At 37.3% G+C, this 17,545-nt stretch overlaps 1 protein-coding gene across 4 annotated transcripts in view; it reads right to left on the reverse strand.

The window, feature by feature from the left end:
- The window catches only part of PKN2 (protein kinase N2), a 194,599-nt gene extending 177,445 nt beyond the window's left edge, over positions 1–17,154 (reverse strand). For all 4 annotated transcript variants that reach the window (XR_005215312.1, XM_037826711.1, XM_037826714.1 and 1 more), the window contains exon 1: positions 16,767–17,154. Coding sequence is in view for 2 of the 4 variants with exons in the window: in XM_037826711.1 (XP_037682639.1) it covers positions 16,767–16,814 (48 nt within the window). In the remaining 2 variants the exon portion in view is untranslated. The remainder of the gene's footprint in view (positions 1–16,766) is intronic.
- Between the last annotated feature and the right edge of the window lie 391 nt (positions 17,155–17,545).

The raw sequence follows: 17,545 nt of genomic DNA on the forward strand, positions 1-17,545 counted from the left end.
TCTGGGGCAGTTCTGGGCTATGGGGCTGGCGATGGGCAGGAGTGTTTCCTGTCCACCAGGATGATGGCTGTGAGCGGACACCCCCCTTTTCTTGGGAAGTTGTGGTGTTTAGTGAATTTTCTCAGCCACTGGATTATTGCCTTTTGTCTCAGAGCTCTCTTAGTTTTGCTCTTGACTTGACCTGCCCAAATTGCAAGTCTTTGAAGCTTTCTGTATTGGGCTTCTTAGAGTAATTGTTTTAGTAAAAGAAAAAAGGATTAAAAAAAAAAAAAAAAAAAAAAAAAGGCCCACCACAGAGATCCACTGGGTTATTGAAATGCTAAGAGACAAAGCAACCAGGGCCATTAAGGAAAGGTCCACAGGGCAGAGAGATCAGCTTTTCTTCGGGATTTGCATATGCGCCTCAGGGCCTGAGCTCTGCCCTTCCCCTTTCTATGTTCACCAGAACTCCAAAAATCCTCCGCTTTTATTTTGGAGTTTTTCGTGTTGTTTTTTTTTTCTATGCCTGTCTCGTCTCTGCTGGGCTGGCTGCTCTCAGATTCTCTGGTGTCTGGTCTCAGTCTATCTATGGTCAGAGTTTGGATCAGTAGAATGAGTTTCGGATAAGGGCTGCCACTGCATTTCTCCCTTCTCCTTCCCGGAGCTGACAGCCCCTCCTCCCACGGGACTGAGCCTGGCAGGGAGGGGAGCGGGTCCCCTGGCCGCAAAAACTTACAGATTTCGCTGATCTCAGCAGTTCCACGTTTTCATGAGTGTTGTATGAAGTATGCCCAAAGTCAGATTGCTCTGTGGTGTCCAGTCCACGCAGTTCCTGGCTTTCTACCTACTTTCCTGGAGGAGTAACTAAAACATACAGCTCACCAGTCCGCCATCTTGCCCCGCCTCCCCTCGAGCCATGATCTCTTGATCCAACATTGTTGGGTAGAAACTTTTGATTGAGTGTTTCCATGGACATGTGACTCACCCAACTGTGAGTGAGATCTCTGAATTATTTCCTCGGAAGTGTGGACCCCATCCATTCAGGGTAGGTCTTGATTAGTTCACTGGAGTACTTAAGAAAGCTCAAGAACCAGAACAGATTTAGACGCCTGCAGATGCAGACAGAAAGACGTCTGGAGAATTTAAGTTAAGAGATGAAGCCCAGACTTTGCCCTGGAAAAGCTAAGAGAGGACCCCCAGAAGTACAGAAAGAAATGCTCTGGGAGAAAGAAGCAAGGATGCACAGGAGCTGAGAGAGAAGCGAAGACAGAAGCCCAGAGACATTTTGGAGAAAGCCATTTTGAAACACAACCCAGGAGCAAAGGACCAGCAGACACCAGCCATGTGCCTTCCCAGCTGACAGAGATATCCCAGATGCCATTGACCATTCTTCAGTGAAGGTAACGTCTTGATGATGCCTTAGTCTGGACACATCTACGGCCTTAGAACTGTAACTCTGTAACTTAATAAATCCCCTTTATAAAAGCCAATCCATTTATGGTATTTTGCATAACAGGAGCATTAGCAAACCACAACAGTATGTTTAAACAAAAATACACACAAAACAAAAAGGTTATATAGTGATTGGCTGAAAAAATGTTGTGAACAGAGGTTTGCAGGAACTTAACCCTGCACTTTCCCTAGGAACAATGTATCAATATTGTTAATACATGCTTGTGGTGACTTTATAAAACATTATGATGAATAATGAAAATGCACTGTATTCCCTTTTAGAGTTATTCTTAGTTCTAGTAAATAAATGGCATTTTTCACATTTGCTTTTAACATAGCTTTTATAATCATATAGGAAAAAATACAACCTTAAAGTTTATTAACATTGGAACTGTGGAGAGTACTAAAATGAGAGATAGAAAAGGAGTCAGAAGATGAGGGTTCAAGTTAAAGCAAACATAGCCTGTGTGAACAACCCTCCCATCCCTAACTCACAAGGTTGTTTTAAGAATCAAGTGAAATAATACATGTGAAAGTGCTGTAAAACTCAGACATACTCCACAAATATACAGTGAAAGTACTATTAGGATTGCTATTCATGTTTTTCAACATGGTTCTTTGTATTTGTACGAGCTATCTTTATTATAACCAACACTAGTTATTTCTTTATAGTTATCACTGTACTATTCTGAAATAAAAAAATTGTCCACCGTCTTGCCAACCTCAAAGAAAAATGAAAAGGTCTACCTTTCTTAGAGATTTGGTAAAGTGTTTGAGAATACCAAGAATTTTGCTTTAGATCTGTTATTTAAGGCTCTACATTGTTGTAAGGTATGTTATCTAACATGTCTCCAAGTTATAAGACAATCCTTAAAAGGACAAAACGAAGTGTAGAATTGTAATAGGAATTCTATAAGGTTTTAACAAAATGAAAATATACCCTAGAACAAAATTCATAGTAAAATGAACATTCTCCTGATCTTGGGGTACAAAAATAAGGTTTCCTTAGAAACAGAATGGAAATTCAATTATGCTAAGCAATAAACAGCAAACAACTGAACAATTATAATTTACACATAAAAGTTCAAGCATCTTCAACTAACGAGTTGATATTTATTAATATTCAGAAGTATTAATAAATATCAACTCATTTCTCTAGTACTGAAGTGTGCAAGATAATTGTGGACTTTGCAGATACATAATCTAAGTTGAAATTTACAAGTCCAAAACCTCTGGCAAAGAACAAAGTAAGGATACGAACTTAAGCTGCTCCATGAAATCACTCAATGTCTATTAATATTATTTAAAACATGTCTGCAATAAAAATTTCCTATCATGCATTTTTTATGACAAATAACACAACACAAATTCTTAAATGAAAGGCAATCCTAAAAGATCATCATATATCAACTTACAATTTCTTTAGTCTTAAACATATAATCATAGCATATGATTATTTTAAATTAAGACTACCATAAAAATATCCACAGCTCTCAGATAGCTATCCTCATTGTTACTTCTATGAAACAAAAGAGGAAAGATAAAAGGAAAAAATGTAACCTATGACATAGATCCGTTCTCTAGGTCTTTTTTGCCCAACTTAGGCCAGTCCATCAAGCACAAAACTTAAGTGCTGAAAGAAAAATGAAGAAATCTTGACATTTAAACCTGAGAGAACAAAGGTTTAATGCCTACTATAAGCCAGCCACTTTATGCACATCATTTTTTTTTTACACCTACAACAGCCCTCTGAGCAGAAATTATCCCCATTTTTATAACGAAAATTGGCCTCAGGGAGTAAAAAAAATAATTGACACAAATTCAAATATGGGATTTAAACCTAGGTCTGCATAATTTCCAACCTTGAATTATCTCCTAGACCAGACTAGGTCTTGAAATTACTAACCAGGAAAATTTCCAAAAAGAAATTTGGCCAATGTATAGAAAGTTACTGATTTCTTTAATTTGCTAAATTAGGATATTAATATTATCTTCATCATTTCTTAAAAGAGAGTATATTTTAACATGATGGAGGGAGGGATGAAGGAAGGGGGGGAAGGGAGGCAGAAATGGCAAATTTGAGAATGGAGGGCAGTCCATCCCTTTAAAGGTGCAATTTTATATCAATATATATAGATAGAACACATATTCATACCATATTATCCTTACTGAGCAAATATCCTAAGTATATTAGGAACCAAAATGATAATGCATCACATATAGATAGGGACAAGTATCTTTATTACCAGAACAGGTATTCTTCACTGATAAACAGGCTCATTAGCAGATACAACAATCCTTCTGTCTCCTCCCAAAAAGACACTAAACAGCTTTTTACTAATTTAGCAAAACTGCTTTATATCTAAGGATAATTGATCCTAAAAATATACTGATTCCTTTTGTTTGCTGAACAGTTGATGAATTTGATTGTGCAGTTCGAGGTAGGGAAGGAATTTTGAGGGGAGCTGAACTGTTCTTCCTTAGAGAGACAATTTGGAGTTTAGAGGGCAAATAAAAAAAGGGTTGAAGAACAGATGAAAGTGAGGAGAGAGGAGCCAGCTAGAAGATATGATACTTGGTACACTATAGGGGAAAGACTACGAGAAACATGGACCATCTTTGTTGAAACCAACTGTTATGCTTCCGTAGCATATAGAAACAGGAACCCAGAAGCAGAGGGTGCCATGAGAACTTATGTGCTCTCTGCTCCAGAAACAGAAATCTTGGGGAGATTTGGGGTTTTCGTAGGGCATAAAAATTGTGGGTTCAAGCCTATCTTATCTATGCTTGAAGGTAAGACTTCAGCATGAATTTGCCATCAGAATAACCAGCCAGTAAAAAGGGCAAGTATTGACATTGTTGAGGGAGTAGGAAAAGATATAAGGGAAGCTGCACCAAAGAGAAAGGCTAAGGTTAAGAACCTGAGCAGACAAGAGATATGCTGTGGTTACTGGAGTAGGGAGTGAAGTGTGGGAAAGGAGGAACAGAAGTAAAATGCCAAAGGAAGAAATAGGCATAGAGTGCCAAGAGGAATTTGTGCTCTCAAGGCAGAAAGACCTGGATTTGCTCTTGGTTCAGGCAGAATTTATGGCCACACAGAAGTTACTTAACCTTTTCTAAACTTTTAGGTCTTTCACCTATAAAGTGGAGATAATAGCCCCACTTCAATAGTACTTTAAGGATTAAGAGAAATAATGAATAAGTTATCATTATTACTTTTATTATTATAACTTACTTCAGTTGTGTCTAGAGATAGCATTCTCTGTCAGTAGAAAACTCAATCTGGAATAGGGAGCTCAATTATTATGACTTAAGGAAATAAAATTAGGTATCTGTCAGGTGGCCTCTACTTAAGGAACATCAATGTAAAACAGCTCTCTCTCAATAACTATCAAAAGAAATGTAGAAAAAAAGTTTAAAGTAATAAATATAAAATCTGGGGATTTTCAAACATAAGAACTTATTTATTCAACAACATTAATGAGTAAATACTATGTACAAGTTATTCTGCTCAGGAACTAAAAGCGGTAAAGATAAGATACATTGTCCTTTTCCCCAAAAGACTTAAGCATACAGCCTAGTAGATAAAAATAAGGTAGGACACATAGCCATTACAGTGCAATTTTTTAGCATCATGAGATAGACCATATTCTACTCAACTTTTGAGGAGAGTATTATATATGACTAGGGGGAAAATAGGATTAGGAAAAAAAAAAGTAGAATCTGAATTGGGCCTTAAGAAGCATTCCAGTAAATAGAACTAGCAAGAGCACAGATGAGAAATAAAATTATTAACAATGATGTGCCTGAAAAATAGGCTCCTTGTAAACGAGGTTAAGAATGAAAAGGTATTTTAAGGTTACAACATGACAGCCTTGAGTGCCTAGCTAAGGAATTAGGACTATATCCCATAAGCAATAAGGAGCCACTGAGTGAGACAACTTAAACTAAGGACTTAGGAATGCCATTGGAAGCCACAAGCAAGGACAGCAAAGAGAATCAATATAGAGAGGAATACCAAACCAATTTAAATACTTAATAAATATTAAGAGATGGGAGAACATGTAGCCCTAGAGAGAAATAAAGCCCCCAGTTTCCTGTTCAGTACTTTTGGGATCTGGCTATTCCTTGGGTTAAGTGAGATGTACCTGTAGCTTCCCAATAAATTCCCCAATTTTTGCTTAAGCTAATATGAATGGGATCCCTGCAACCCTGACAAAATGATTAATTCTGGTGGTTAATGAGAAGGATAAATTATAAGAGACACAGCCTAGAAAGGGCGAAACACTCAAGCTAGGAAAGGAATAAGCAAAAGAAAGGAGCAGTGGCAAATCGAAGTAGATATAATGAAAAAAAAAAGTAACCAATATTGTGCAGCATCCGCAAAGCTTAATTTAAACATTAGAGTTGCAGGAAAATGAAGCAGTACCAAGTGCCTGTAAAAACTGGAACGAGCAGGAGGTCACTAATGCCTTTATGAGAATAATTTCAACAAAATAATTGGAGAAGTCAGATGTGACTAAGAAACAAATGGTAGAAAATAAAGGGAATTAATATAGAAATTTCTCTACAGAAGTTAGAAAATGAAAAGAAAGAAGTTTGAGGGGATAACAGAATTAAAGAAAAAGTGCAATAAAAACAGGAGAGAGGTGAGCTTATCTTTAAGCAAAGGAGAAAAGCCAGGGGAGAACGAAAGCCTCATTCTACAAAAGAGGAAGTACGATACTCCAAAGAAAGCAGAAGTCAGGAAGCATAGCCTCAGTAAGGTGAAACAAGTTCTTTTCTTAAAATTGGGGGAATAAAGGGGAAAAAAAGGATGGCTAAAAGTTGAAAAATTTTAAAGAGAAGAAAGGTGGAGGAAACACATTTGTGAAATACCATGTATCATTCAGAAGAGGCAGTGACTAGGTGAGTAATTAGCTGAGACCAAAAGAGCAGGTGTAGGCTGGAAGACTTAGAGAAAACATAAAGGTATGGACCATCAACTGTGGGGAATGTGATAGGGAGCCAACAGGAAGTGCGTCAAGAATCACCCAAGGATTCAGGAGATGAAACAAAAAGAGAACCACCACCACAAACTGCTATGAGAATGGAAAAGTGAATCACTTAATCTAGATTAAGGACCACTTTAGGTAATATTCATTCATAATCTAATATAATGTAACCTTAACTTCAAACTTGCCAAAATTAATGAATTAAGGCTCTCCAGAAATGTTTCTGTCCTAAAAGCTGAAAATATTTCAACTATTTTAAATTTATATTATAAAGTTTTATATATACTTCAAAATACTATTTTAAACATTAAAAAAATGGTAACTCTGACCTTTACTCCATATCCAAAATTCAACTGGAATTGGATTGAGGATTTAAATGTAAAAAATAAAGCTTAAAAACTTAGTAGAAAACAGAAGTGACTATCTTTTAAACCTGGGGCAGGGAACAATTTTTTAAACAAGGCCCAAAAAGTAATTATGCTAAAAAAAAAGACTGAAAACTCTGACTTCATTAAAATTAAGAATTTTTTCCATCACGACACCTTAGCAATGACAAAACTGTATTTAGGACTCTAGATTTGTAAATATCAGGAAATTATGCAAAAGAGTAATAATATTTTATTTGCAATATTAAATCTGATCAACTCCAACACTTTATTAAATGAGCTAGCAAAACCTGAATTAGGTACTTTGAATAGAATGGTCTTCAAATATAAGAATAATAATATTAATAAGAACAAATAATAATTCTAAGAAATTTGCACAGAAGAAATACGGAGTGTGAACAATGAGCACTTGATGAACTATTTACATATATAATTTTCACTATTTCTTTGCTTCTAAAATCACTCTTTTAATTGAGTCAACTAATATTTGATTGCCTAGTATGTGGTGTTAAGCAATAAAATATTTATTCAGCTTCCTAAGGATGTTAATTTGGAGAGTTTATATATCCACCAAATATAAAACTGTATAACTTTATCTATTCTATACCAAATCTAGAAAAGATATTGAATGTAGGCTTGTTGATCATACTGATGTAAATCTTTTCTAATATTTGTCAAAAAAAGGTAAAATGTTTAAAACATCCCTCCCACATATCCCCCAGCACCAAAGAAAGTGAAAAGACAAGTTACAAAACCGAGTGAAGACATTCACAATATATGCAAAGGACTGACATGGGAGAATATAAAGAACACTTACAAACCAGTAAGAGAAACACAAAATAGGCAAGAGACATGAAGAAGCATTTTAATGAAGAGGAAACATAAAAGGCCAGTAAATATAAAAAGAAAGAAATATTCTACATCAGTGATGTTCAGGGAAATACAAATCAAGACCACAATGAGACACCACTGACACCTTTTTGTTCTGTAAAATTAAAAAGACAATATCAAGTGTTAGACAAGATGGATAACTAAAGGATCTTTTCTCTCTCATATAATGCTGATGTGAGTGTAAAATGGTGCAGGCACATTTGAAAATTCATGCAACTATACTGGAAGTTCAGCTTCAGCTTCTAAAGTTGAGCATTCACCTATTCTTTGTCCCAGCCAATTCCACCTCTAGTTATGTAATTAAGAGAGAAACTCTTGCATATGTACAAAAGGAAACACAAAGAATGTTCACAGTAGTATTTATCTGAAAATAACTATATGCCCATAAGGAGAAAATACATGAATATCCAAACCCCAACAGAGGGAAGAGAGGTTGATGAATATGTCACACAATGAAAGACTGGCTGACTAGGAGGTACTGGGAGGATGGGATGGAGGAAAACCAAGGTCCTAACTTTTTTGGAGGGAGAGTGATAGTACATGGGTACTTATTATAATAAGTAGGTAAGTAGGTAGGTAGAGAAAAGGAGAGAAAGAAAAAAATGTGCAATAGATAGGAGCCATACATGGACCACTATGAGTGTGTCATCAACTAAGGATATAATAATTCAATGGAATGCACCTGAGGTTAAAAAAAAGAAAAAAAAAAAAAAAAAAATCCAAAAACTGCATGAGATCTGTTCAATGAAAAAGTCTGAAGCAGGCCGCAAAATCACCTCCTAGAGAATCCCTATGATGGCAAACTTTAGAGAAAAGAAAACAATATGAATAATATGTTAAAATATAAGATGTCAGCACATGTATTGAAAGTATACTCTGGTTGTATATCAAAGTTAATCATAAATTCCAAATGGTGTCATGACAACTTTTCAATAAATTAAGGGTTGTGAGTTTGAGAGACTGGGAAGGGAGGTTTTAAACAATTACAAAAGGTAAACACTGCCAAATTTCTAAAATAGATAAATCCTAAAATAACAGTATCTATTATTTAATTCTTATTTATCAGCTCAACTTTATAACGTGAGAAACCAACATTAGCTTTTAATCTAAGGTGTTTTTTCTCATCTTCAAGTACACTCCTCCCAGGCTTTCCTATTTTTACTTGTTACAGACAATTATTTATATGTAATTTTTGTGAGATTATAAAAACTGAATGTGATAATAGAGCTGGCTTCAAATAACATTTCATTAGATAAAATCAAGAGAAATTAGATATGTACCAAGATAAATGTTCTCTATTTCAGCTTTTCTAAGATAAGAGAAAGGTACATTATTTTCATTAGCATGTTTTTTTCCCATTCAAAATTTAAATATCTCTTTAAAGCTTTTAATTGATTTTCAACTTTTAACTTTGCTACCAAATGTGAACTCTGTTTGTATATCAAAGTTAATCATATAAATGTCAATTTTTTTTTTATACTCCAGTTTAGTAAAATTGGCTTTGAAATAATGGAGTAGAATATTTGAAAATTGTTCAAGACAGTACATTTTACTAGGAAATGATGCAGAATTAACTGTTCTAATCAAAAAACTTTTTTAGTTATGGAAGTAGTAACATTATTTGAGTGATATTCCTCTCTCTACTCTTCCATTCTTCCTATTCAATAAAAAGTAGACATAGGATAACCAGATGAATGATGGAAAGTTACTGTATTAGTGACTAGCTACCAAACAAATACCATAAAAAAAATAAGTAAATAAGTAAATAAATAAATAAATAAATAAAACAAATACCATATAACGGGTTGGCTTAACAATAGGGAATTTTACTGGATCATGGTTTCTGGGGCTAAAAGGCTTGTTTCTTCTCAGGGATTGGTATTTCTGGCTGGCTGGCTATCTTTGGGGTTGCTTGGCTTTCCCATCACATGGCAATGCACCTGGTGGCATCTTCTCCTTTCTCTTCAGGGTTCTATTGACTTCCAGTTTCCGGGTGTTCCCCATGGCTGGTTCTTTCTGAGTCCCAATTTCCTTTGCTCAAATGATTTCAGTCATACTGAATTTAGGCCCACCCTCATTCAGTTTGGGCACACCTTAAATTAACAACATTTTCAAAGGTCCTAGTTACAGATGGGTTCACACCCAAAGGAGCAGAGTTTGCAACCTATACATGCCTTTTGTGGGGAACACGATTTAATCCCCAACAGTCTGCTCTCTGGATCCCAAAAAGGCATGTTCTTCTTCCCACATGCAGAATACATTCATTCCATCACAACGTCCCAAAAGCCTTATATGATTCAGTACTAAAGCTAAGTGCAATGGTCTCATGAAACTGTTATGCAGTTCCTCTCCTTCTGTGGAACCTGTAAAACCTAGAAAACAAGTTATCTGATTCCAATATACAAGGGTGGGACAGCCATAGGATAGACACTCTAATTTCAGCAGAGGGAAATTGGAAGGAAGATAGGTGTCACAGGTACCAAACAAGTCCAACACCCAGCAGGGCAAACTCCATTAGATTTCAAGGTCTGAGAGTAATCTATGGATGGATGTTTTGATATCCAGGCCTTATGGAGCAGGGCAGCAGCTATGCTGCCCCTCAAACACTGGGGTAAAGACCCTCTCCAAGCACTGGAATGGTTGCTGGACTCTCCGCAAGTACTACGGCACAAGCCCCCGCCCCCTCCAAGCCACTGGGCAAACGGCCTGCCCTATTCAAGCACAGGGAAATAAACCAGCCCTTTCCAAAAATATGGGCAGGCCCACTCTCTTGGCTGGAGATGTCCTCAGTTTAGACTCAGCTTCCACAGTTCTGCCACTAAAGTCATTCTTCCCTCAATGTGTCCCTTCTCTGTCCTTTCAACACCTGCTTTTGTTCATACAAATTTCACAAAAACCTTGTTGACTGCATGCAGTTCCAGAGGGCCCAACCATCAGACAACAGAACTTTCAAACATAGATCCTTTTTGGATAACTGCCATTTCTAATCCTGGACTTCCACTGAAATGGCTGACTGGATTCATGTTCAGCCGCCACCTTTTAGCAAAAGGTTGTTCAGTAAACCCTCATATGGAGCCCTGTTCTCTGGGGATCAATTCCAGAAGTTCAGGAAGGTCCCTGATTGAGTCATTTCTAGCCCCTAGTCTCAGAGCATACTCTGGAGAGGCTCAATATTTTTCAACCATCAGTTTCTGGTTTCTTGTGCTTATGAGCTCAGTTTTCAGGCTTATCTCTTCCCTCTCACATTTTACTACAGAGCTATAAGGAGAAACCAGGCTGCATCTTCCACACTTAACTTGCAATCTCAGCTAAATATCCAAGTTCATAGCTTGCAAGTTCTGCCTTCCATCCTACATCAGAATGCAATTTTGCCAAGTTCTCTGCCACTCTGTAACAAGGATTGTCTTTTCTCCAATTTTCCAATAACACATTCATCATTTCCTTCAAGGTATCATCAGAAGTAATTTTATCATCCATATTTCTATGAAAAGTCTCTCAAAGCAATCTAGGTTTTTTCTAATCAAGCACATCATAATCCTTCTCACCATTACCCCATTCCAAAGCTGTTCCACATTTTAGGTGTTTGCAATAACAGCACCCCACTTTCTGGTACCAAAAACTGTTTCAGTTTCCTAGTTCCTAAAACAAATATATAATGCATTGCTTAACAACAGCAATTTATTGGCTCATAGTTTCAGAGGCTAGAAAGGCTTGCTTCCTCCCAGGGTTTCCATCTCCTGGCTGGGTGTGCAACCTTTGGAGTTCCCTGGCTTACTGGAATCTTTTCCTTCTCTCCCAGGTTCTGTTGACTTCCACCTTCTGGACGATCGCTATGGCTTCTTCTGTGTTCCATTCCCTTTACTTATAAGGACGTCAGCCATATTGAATTAAGGCCCACCCTTATTCAGTTTGTGGCACACTCTAACTAATAATCTCTTCAAAAGTTCTATTTATAAAATGGGTTCACACCCACAGGAGCAGGGGATTCGGACCTGAACATGCCTTTTGTGGGGGATATGATTCAATTTCCCAACACTTACCACTGCACAAATTTGAAAAGCAGAAAGAAGGAAAACCCAAAGAATCAGATAGATACTAAGCCCTGGAGGTAAACAAAACAAGTGCCTAAGGAGGTGCCCCTACCTCTCCCTATTCAACATTAATTATATGTGGAAGGTAGAAGTTATAGGAACTTAACTACACCTCTATCGTACTACGGAAAATGATAGGAAAACATGATTCATTTAGAGCTATTAATTTGTAACACGAGTTTAGCAGAGACTATGTAGTCAACAAATATTTGGCAAATAATTTAATGATATGCCTCTACTCAATAAAATACATACTGCCCACAAATTTTAACATTTCAATACTCTATACGATTAATGATCATGAAATCTAAGCCGAAAAAATCACATTGTATCAATTTATTATTTAAGAGTAGTTACTAGGTATCATAAAGATCTATTACTAAATCCATACTGTACTCTACACTTTTAACTGTACCTCAAAACACTGTCTCAAATCAAATTAAAACTAGAGCAAGTTAAGTAGAATCAGAGGCAAAGAAATTTAAATATATACAGTTATTTCTATCTTAAAACTTTTTGAATCTCATTTTTCTTCAAAATTCTAATAAGTAAAATAGAATAAAGGGAGGGAAATGAGGAAATGAACTCAAAACACCGGAGTCCTGTAAGCTGAAAAAGCTTGTCAGTTATCTGAATGATGGAATTATGAGCAACATTTTTATTTTGTGCTTTTTTGCATTTTCTCAATTGCCTACAAATGAATATGTCGATAATTTGAAAGATCTGTAAGATCAGTTTTATGCACGTATCACCTTCTCGAGCCACATATTCCTCAGATCACTCCCCAAAATCTTAATTTTCCCAACCCTGGTCCTTTCACTGAGATCTACTTTCTATCTCTGCAAAATTAGCTGCCACCATCTTAATTTACCATCAAATGGGTACATATAAGTGTGTTGTATGGTGGTTTGTAATGTTATAACCACTGCAAAACACCCTTTTGCCACTTCCAGGGTAATATTTTTGTAGGAGAAAAAAATTAAATATTTAAATTAAAGAAAACTAAATAATTTCTTATGTCAATGATTATAATCAACTTCTCTTTTAAATAGTCAATAGACATTCGTCATCCTAGGTGAAGGCTCCCAGATGGAGTCTCCTCATCAATCTACTGAGCACCTACTAGATGCCAAACACAAGTTAGGTTGGACATGAACTTAAAATTTTAATCAAAGGTTATTCTACAGAGAGCTGACAGAGAAATACTAAACCCTCTGCAAGATTCTTGGCAAATATTTTGCCATGTCTCGTCCGAAACAGTAACTGTTGAATGAAGAAAGTCTGGAAAAAAGTTTACCTGTACTGATTTTCTTTGTAGACTATTACACCTTCTCCATAAAAAAGCACTGCTAAATTATAGGACTTACCAAATAAAATATGAAAATCATTTTTTCTTGTTAGAGAGGGATCTCACAAGTAACATAAAGTTTATATTAAAGTATTTCTAGTTAATTACATCTTTAGTTGCTTTTTTCAAGTTCACACAATTATAGTGATTAGAACACAAACATTTCTGGACCCACACAACTGTGGCAGCTTAAAGAACGGTATAGTGGAAAACATACAGAGCTAGGTTCAATTCGGATTTATAGTCAAACCATGGGCAATTTACTTAACATTACTGAACTTAGTTTCCTGATCTATGAAATTGGAAATGATACCCACATTATTGGATTGTTTGTGACGATCAATTCAGATGTATAGGATAACTAGCACAGTGTCTGATATGTAGCAATAATCAATAAATGTTATTTGTGCTTCTTCTAGTTCTTTGAAAGCAAAAAAGTATATCTTGTTATCTATTATATCCTCCAGTACAATTTAGTAGATAATAAATGTCTGTTGAAATTATCTTATGTAATTTTAAGCTAACTATCTCAACCTTCCACCTGAGCAAGTCACCTCTACTAAGCCAAATTCTGCTAAGAACAGAATTTAAGATTCCCAGCCCAACATTTTATTAGGCATTTTGATGACGATGAATCTTCAGTAATCAACAAGGGAATCTTATTACTATGTTGTTCAATATTTGGTTCTGCATTCTACAAAATTACCTTTGTAGTCAATATTTTCCACTTTGGAGTCTTTGTAGCTTTCATTAATTCGATTTCTTGGAAACAAACTTCATTATTTTGAGCCTCAAAAAGTATCTCACTAAGTTTCCTACTAAATTTCAAATAAATAATGAAGAGATTAACAACCAATTAGTTATGTGATAAAGATTAGAAGTTGCCAATTAAGGTACATTTTTAAACACTGTTTTTAGTTTACAGCAAATACTCTTCCTTACACTTTGAATCCTCTAGCCAAAGTCTGTGTGTATTTTATGAATGCTTCGTTGTTAAATAAACTTCCTAAATTATTAGCAAGCTATAAACATTTACTCCTTTAGAAAATTACAGTATCTAAAAAGAAAAAGTATTTCAGTTTCAGATTTTCTAGTTTTGTCTTTCCACAACAAAATTTACTATAAGCCAGTTCCAGCTCAAGTAAAAGTATTTCAAATTCTGCATTCTATTCCTAAAACATAATTTGAAAATAATCAAATTTTGGATATATAATGGTTCTAAATAATAAGGAAGTATCAATTCATTAAAACATCGGGTGTCATATGCAACTTTCAGTTTGAGATTGAGTATTCCTGAGATAAGACAGGACAAAGTAACAGTTTCTAGCCATTGAAAATATTTTAAACTATTAAATAGTCTTACTGTTTAAATACTTAAAATCTATATGGCAGTAAAACATTAAGAACACTTAATTTAAAGGAATTAAAACAATTTAGGAACCCATTAAAAAAACAGATCCTCAAAACGAGTTAATGAATATTTAGTTACTTTATACTAGTTTCATGAGCAAATGAAATATAAAATGTTGAATAGATGACACACTTGTTGAAGCAAATTTTATCACCATTTATCTCAAGTGCTGATATAAATATTATCTCAATATTTTAACAAGCACGATAAAAGTTTAAATTGCAGTAACTTTTATTAGAACTGGGAATCAAATAAACCAAGAAAAATGCTCTGGACATATATGACAACCTATGAGGTAACACTTACTAAGAACTATTCTTTTTTTGGAGGGGTTATAATTTAGTTTAAAACCTAACTTTAGATTAGGTATTCCTCTACTTTGATCCCACTTTAAAAAACTCATTTTTAATTTTTTTTTATTTTTGACTTGCTTTTTTATTGTCAAAATCGATCTTAAATGTTACAGTTTAATACATATGAAAATACATTTTCAGTTCCAGTGCCCAAATAAGTCTTTTACACCATCTCAAGGATGCCAAATATTTTATAACTCTCAGCCACTCTATTCAAAATTAAAATGCTCATGGCACTTTTTTAGTTTTTCTCAGACAGAACCAAAAAGTACGCTTTTCATGTTGCAAAACTCGGCAATGTAAAGTATTTTTAATGTGTCTCAAACCATCTTCATCTCAAAAGCTCATTTATATTAATAAAATAAATTCTACTCATTTAGCAGATGTGGTAAGTCCTAAGACCTGTTTATAAAAAGTTAACAGTAATTAATATAGCAACATTTTCAATGACATAAAATCTAGCTCTGCATTTCATAAAGATTCCAAATTTCTAACAGTGCATTCCTGTACAGTGGTTGAGAATCTGTTTTTATGGAGGAAGTATCAAGTATTACAGCAATGCCTTTAAGCTTACACCTGACTGAACAGTAAGACAAACCTAAATGGGGATCTATCAAAAAATACATTCTAACAGCAAGAAATTTAAAGGCAGTTGCAATACTTAATTTGGAAATCAAGAATCAACCCTTCAGAGTTTCTAGATTTAGTCTTTTTAAAAAACTAACCTCCCGACCCACAAAAAGAAATGAGTAAGCATGCTATTTTTTTTTCTTCTCTGTTAATTCCCACCGCCAATCTTCGAGTAGCTAAAAGATGACTACATCAAAACAAAACAAACTAAGTAAAAACACACACACACACACACACAAATGAAGTGTCTCTGGGACACTCCAAAGTAATGAAAAATTAACCTGACAGGGTAGCTTAGGTTCCCTTGTATGTACATCACAGAGTTCTAAAAACAAAAATAGCGCCTACATCATCAAATTTCTAGCTGGAAATGGGAAAGAACAATATTGCTGCCCGACATGGACTTAACTAATTAAGGGACCTATTTTGTTCTCATCCTGTACAGACATGTGGTGTCCAAATTTTCCCTAATCGACTGCTCTCTCGTTGTTTGTAAACAACTTCTGAAGCTCCTTCTCTGATGTTCAAACCGGAGGGAAAATGAAAGTCTTAAAAGCATCAGTATCTGAGCTTCCGGATCCGAACAGGGGGAAGCCTAGAAACGACCGTGGAACTATAACTTGGTAAAACAGGAAAAAAGAAAAAAGGTTGTCCTGTTAGAGAAGAGAAACTCAGTCACCTGAAGAGCACTGGAGAAGTGAAGCAAGTATTTGGTGCGACTCATCTAAAAAATAAAACTTGTTCGGTGGGCTGAAAGTTATGGGGGCGCTCTTTGTGCGGTGTCTTGGGGGAAGGGGAGGGACGAGAAAACAGCATAAGAGTCATTCAAAGGAGTTCAAGGAGCAGTGTACTGAGGGAAAGGCGGGGCCCGCCCGGCGGAGGGAGGGGGCAGCCAGGGCGTTCGCGGGCGGCAATGACACCGAGGGAGGGGGCGGTAAGCTGGCCGCTCCGGGGACCTTGTAAGAGCAGACTCCGGCTGCAGCCGTGCTGCAGGCAGTCAAAGATGGGCAAAACCTCTCCTCTCCGGTAGGTACAATCAAATTAGAGCGGCGGCGACCGGAGGCCGGGGCTCCGGCGGGGAAGAAGTCAAGCTCCCAAAGGAAGCGGCTCCAAAGTGACATCCCCGGGTTTCCGCACGTAGCGGGCCAGGGGCGCGACGACCGCACCGCTTCCCTAGACCAGACCTACTCGCTCCTCGACTGGCGCCTCCCACCCAGGCTGCGGCCCTTACCTGTAACTCCGTAAGCAGAATCTCTCCCCGCTCGGGGTTGGACGCCATTGCGCTCGGCTCTGGACTCCGCACCTGAATGCGGCCGCCTCAGGGTGAAGGCGGGACGGGATTCGGGATGGGGGTGAGGAGCGGGGAGAGAAAGAAAAAACAAAACAAAACAAAAAACTAGGGATTCATGGAGGCGCAGCCCCTGTTAGAGGCGCGGCTTATTGCGCCTGGTTCATCGGAGAGCGGCGCGGAGCGAGGGCACTCGTAGCGGGCTCCCCCTCGCTATCCGCCCGCCGCCGCCCTCGTCGGACTCTGCTCGCTCAGTCGCTCTCTCTGGGCGACACCAGGAGCCGCCTCAAGCCTTTCCGTGCAGGGCGCTGCAGCCGCGGCTGCAGCTTCTCCTGTCGCACCATTTGGCTGTCACCGCGTCGCAAAAGCGGCCTCACTTGGCGGCTGCCAGGACACGTGACGGCCACGGCCGCCGCCTCTCAGACGGCGGGGGAGGTGGTGGTAGGGAGAAGCCCCAGAGCGCGGGGAGGTTTCCCACTCTGGGGCTGCCTTTGGACCCGGCCCGAGTGAAAATGAGGGGAAAGCACTGGGCTCGGGTCTCTAGGGAGGTGAGAAGAGGAAGAAAACACACGCCCGCTTTCCTCCCGCGTTTAACCGCCCCCTGCTGATCGCTAGAATTCGGGAGCCAATTCGCTTGTTTATTTATTTTTTGTTAAATTTCATAGTGCCACCTTCTTCCTTGCCGAAGTTTGAGTCTTTCTAGATGGTCTCCTTTTTAACTC

This window comes from Choloepus didactylus, chromosome 2, assembly GCF_015220235.1.
Source record: "Choloepus didactylus isolate mChoDid1 chromosome 2, mChoDid1.pri, whole genome shotgun sequence".
In the NCBI taxonomy this organism is placed as follows: Eukaryota; Metazoa; Chordata; class Mammalia; order Pilosa; family Megalonychidae; genus Choloepus; species Choloepus didactylus.